The sequence below is a fragment of the Anarrhichthys ocellatus genome, unplaced genomic scaffold, assembly GCF_004355925.1.
Source record: "Anarrhichthys ocellatus isolate YVR2014 unplaced genomic scaffold, GSC_Weel_1.0 scaffold55, whole genome shotgun sequence".
NCBI classification, from domain to species: Eukaryota; Metazoa; Chordata; class Actinopteri; order Perciformes; family Anarhichadidae; genus Anarrhichthys; species Anarrhichthys ocellatus.
In genome coordinates this window covers 1454288-1458939 of record NW_022280085.1, presented here as the reverse complement: position 1 = coordinate 1458939, position 4652 = coordinate 1454288, and the positions used below count along the sequence as shown (strand labels likewise).

Here is a 4652-nt window from a genome sequence, read left to right as displayed (position 1 = left end):
TATATATATATATATATATATATGTATATGTATATATATATGTATATGTATATATATATATATATGTATATATATATATATACATATATAAAGTACAATGCAATTTTTAAAGATGAAACCAATGGTTCTCAGACTTATTTTTCACCACAAAAAAATCAGTATTCAGTTGGAGTCCCTTGTCATGTTTCTTCTGATCCTTATGTACTTTTACTTAAGTAGTATTTGCATGCAGGATTTTTAACCTTTGTGGAGTATTTTTACATTGTCGTACTGATATTGTTACCTGGGTAAAAGATCCTTCTTCTCCAGCCCCTGGTTACACTACTGACATATACAACCATGTAACGGCACCAGTGGTGTCGGTGAGTCTTGAGCTATGTGATGTTTTATCAGCCAGATGTGGAGGACAATAGTCCGCCAGCACTGAGATTCCTTCAGTCACAGGATGCAGTCACGTGGTTTCCCTCCTTACTTACTGTCATGGGGAGTTATTGACTTTGCTGCGGTTAGCGATAATAACCAATCGGTTCCAGAGGGCATTTCCTCTCCGTTTTATCCTGTTGACTGTAGTTGACTGTAGTTGACTGCATCGTCCTTCAGGGTCGCATGTCTTCGTAGGTTGATGGCGATATGGAGCAATCCGTCACGCTCGGTCTTGGTCGCCTTCGGTCGTCATGAACCCCAGCGCCGCCTCGGCTCGCTGTGAGGGCCGGTCCCCTGAAGATGAACTGATGGACGACTGGCTCTTCCTCTCCTCTGATTCTGCCTCACCCCCGAGCCCGGAGGTGAGCAGGAGCCAGGAGACGGAGGACAGGGAGGACAGGGGCCAGCTCAAATCCAAGTTGATCTCGGCGTGGAACAGTGTCAAATACGGTCTGTTGTCACCGCCCTCACGTCCTGACTGTTTTCCTATTGTCAGATCTGTGTGTTCCCTCTTGGTTCGCGAGATTAAAAAACAGTTTTCTCTTTGCCCGTTCACGCTTCAGGCTGGTCCTTGAAGCAGAGATCCAAATTCAGCAAGAGCTCCGCTGTGATCATGTTTGGACAATCCTACGAGCTCAGGGATCACGGTGAGGCCTTGAGCCGTGGGCCCTCGAATCCTCCTGCAATTCTTCGTGTGATTCTTAAAAACAAGAGAGGAAGGGGATTTTAATTCAAGCTCTGCCACTGTTTTCAGATGAGAAGGAGCGTTTCCGCCGCTCCTTCGCGTCCCGCCTGTGGTTGACGTACAGACGGGGTTTCCCTCAGCTGGAGGGCTGCTCGCTGACCACCGACAGCGGCTGGGGTTGCGTTTTACGCACGGGGCAGATGCTGCTGGCTCAAGGCCTGCTCCTGCACCTGATGCCACCAGGTGACGGCACACACACACACACACACACACACACACACACACACACACACACACTGCAATGATGTCGACCATCAAGCTCAAAAGCAGAATATTGTCCAATGATATCCGACACTATTCTTTATGATTGGACAATCTAAGGGGCATCGAAGCTAGGCTGGTTAGCTTATAGCAGGACTAGTTTATCTGGTGTTACTTTTTCCTCCATTATGATTACATTTAGCTACTGTTGTACTTTGGTATTACAAACTCAATACTAAGATGTGTGACCGATATGTGTTTTAAAATTTGAGTGTATAGCTTTCTGTTATATGATGATTTTAATGTAAAGTGTCTTTGAGAATTATGAAAAGCGCTCAATAAATAAAATGTATTATTATTATTCAGATGTTGCCATTGAAAATGGCAACAAATTCAGTCGGAAAAGTCTGTAAATTAGCTTTAGCCAAAGCTAGCTGTGACTGCACTCCAGCTAGCCTCAACTACTCTGAGTGCAGTCGCTGCAGTTTGACTTTTATGGCTGATTTGTCGAACTTATGCATTTTGTCATATTTATATGACATCATGGAAACAACCAGTAGAATGTTTTTATTTTGAGTTTGGCCTCAAATATAAAGACAAGAAGACAATTAGACTAAAATTAGCTAGTGAGGCGGATGGACGCGTGGTGCGCTAGCTAGCTAATTTTTGGGGGGATAAACACCCCATTCAAATTCAGTGCTACTTTCCAAACTACTGCAGCAATCATAGGGACCCTAAATGAAAAAGTACTTTTCTTTAGTTTGTTCCAACCTTCAATTATTTTTGCCCTCCATGTCCCTTTCTGGTTTCCGCACATTTAAAGTACATATGTGTTGTCTTATCTTAGCGACATTGACCCATACTCGCATTACTGTATCTTTGCAGGTTGGACGTGGTCTGTGAGCCCCCATGCGGTCAAAGATGACATGGACCTGCCAGCGATTCGCCCCACAGACGGTGTGGAGCGTGCACTGGATGCAAAGGAGGAGCCGAATGAGAGGGGTCGAAAACTGAGCTTGGGTTCCCTCCTGGACCGACCCATGGAGGCTACGCACAGGAGGGTGGCGTCGTGGTTTGCGGACCAACCCACGGCCCCGTTCGGGATACACCAGCTGGTGCAGCTGGGCAAAAGCTCGGGGAAGAAGGCCGGCGACTGGTACGGACCTTCCATCGCGGCACACATCCTCCGGTGAGACCCTAAGTCGACGGTCCAGTTATCCTGACCAACCTCTATCGAGATGTAACGCCCGACCGTAAAATCATTTTTTTCCCCAGGAAAGCCATGGCAGCATCAGCGGACCTGCCCAATCTAGTCGTGTACGTTGCACAAGATTGCACCAGTGAGTAATTTCTTCCATCCGTGTATTTGCTAACAGGCAGTTTCCCGCCAAAATAAAAGCAGCTGAGGGAAATGTGCTTTTTTTTTTTGCTGTAAATTGTTTGCCATGAGAAGGAGGACATGGGGAGTAACTCACTGCTGTTGGTGTTATTTTAAACTTTAAATTAACTGTTAATTCAAAAATGTTGTGAGTATTTCAGAAAAGTTGAAAGAATTATCAAACCACGTAGACATGTCCTGTCTCTTGTCTCCTCCTTCCCGTGCGTTCAGTCTACTTGGAAGACGTGAAGAGGTTGTGTGAGCAGCCTTTCCCTCAGCCCTGGAAGTCTGTCATCATCCTGGTTCCCGTGCGACTCGGAGGACAAGATCTCAATCCCTCCTACATCACTTGTGTCAAAGTATGCCAACTATATTCAATGCAGTCACTCCAATGGGCACTCTTGAGTAGTCTGCAGTCTGAGGAGTTTATGGGGAAATGTTAAAACGCCCATGTAAAGTCTGTAAAGAGAGGGAATCCTTGCTCTAAAGCAAGCAAACAATGAGTGTCTTGCAAGTACAAAGAACAACAACCCATTCCTCGTTCTTTACAGAAACTCTTGACGTTACAATGCTGCATTGGGATCATTGGGGGCAAACCGAAGCACTCTTTGTTCTTCGTCGGCTTCCAGGGTATGTGCAGTGTCATGCACATCATAATTGTGGCGCTCAGCTGTTGGATGTCAGTCCTTTCACTTTTTCTTTTCTTCCCCTGGCCCTGCTGTGCAAAAGATGACCATGTGCTGTACTTGGACCCTCACTACTGTCAGCCCACGGTGGATATAGCAAAGGAGAACTTTCCCTTGGAGGTATGAGGAACTACCGTCTTATCATTTCTTCTTCTTTGGTTTCAGTTTTGTTTCCTCCTGTGACAGCCGTGCACTAATAACTAAAAGTGTTTTATTAGATATCGTATATTATCAGAATCTTTTTCTTTTATACAGTTAAAATATCAGTGTTTTGGTTTGTTTAACTTTTCATTTGTACTTGGTGTTGCTGAAGCTACAGGTTTCAAACACTTATCTATTACTTTTAGCTAACCGTTTCAGCCATTTATAAATTACTTTAGCTAACCGTTTAGACTTCTTTGCTCACTTACTAACTCGTTTTCACGCACTCTCAATTGCAACATCTGGTGTCCAGATTTTAATGTTGACTCAATGTGATGATTTTTATTTTATCAAATCGAAATTTCTATTTTTTCCAAATGAATTGAGCCACTCCACAATCTTTCCATGTATCCCCTGGCAACTGCTGAAGTACCTGGTTTGGAATAACTGAAATAGATTTATAAAGTATTAATGTTGAATCGATTACATCCACATCATACCTTTCTATAGGGATATTTTCTCTGAATCTAAGGAGACCTTTTTCTGATTAGTGTTCGCTTTTCTTTCGTCTCTTCTCCAAACCGCTTTGCAGTCCTTTCACTGTAAATATCCCAGGAAAATGTCTTTCTCTCGCATGGACCCCAGCTGTACCATAGGCTTCTATGCCAAAGGCCAAATGGACTTTGAATCACTCTGCACAGCTGTTAATGAGGTATGTGATTGGGATTTATTCATTGGGATTTGTTGTAGAATGGGTTTAGTTCATGTTTGGGTTTCTTTCTGTCTCTTTTAGGCTCTCTCCATATCTGCAGAGACGTACCCCATGTTTATATTTGCAGAAGGAAAAAGTCAGGAGGAGGAAGGAACATACACGCCCCCAAACATCACCTACATCCAGAGGCAGAACGAACGGAGAAGCGTGGACACTAGCAGCAGCATGGACGAGTTTGTTCTATTATGAACAGAAGAAGTTCAAATCAGCCCTGAAGGGGCGTACAGTGATGATCAATTATCATATATATATATATGTGTGTGTGTGTGTGTGTGTGTGTGTGTGTGTGTGTGTGTGTGTGTGTGT

The 4652-nt window shown here is 44.0% G+C and overlaps 1 protein-coding gene across 2 annotated transcripts in view; it reads left to right on the top strand.

Annotated features, from left to right (window-relative positions):
• Positions 1-4652, top strand: part of LOC116396283 (cysteine protease ATG4D-like) — a 22488-nt gene that overhangs the window by 16007 nt on the left and 1829 nt on the right. Inside the window, exons 2-11 of one of the 2 annotated variants that reach the window (XM_031870782.1) lie at positions 619-873; positions 987-1070; positions 1178-1351; positions 2255-2558; positions 2645-2709; positions 2979-3106; positions 3299-3377; positions 3477-3553; positions 4167-4286; positions 4368-4650. In XM_031870782.1, the coding sequence (XP_031726642.1) occupies positions 675-873; positions 987-1070; positions 1178-1351; positions 2255-2558; positions 2645-2709; positions 2979-3106; positions 3299-3377; positions 3477-3553; positions 4167-4286; positions 4368-4535 (1398 nt within the window). In that variant the 5' untranslated portion in view covers positions 619-674 and the 3' untranslated portion in view covers positions 4536-4650. Of the gene's footprint in view, positions 1-106; positions 874-986; positions 1071-1177; positions 1352-2254; positions 2559-2644; positions 2710-2978; positions 3107-3298; positions 3378-3476; positions 3554-4166; positions 4287-4367; positions 4651-4652 lie in introns of those variants that run through there. The other variant, XM_031870781.1, reaches the window with a different exon arrangement.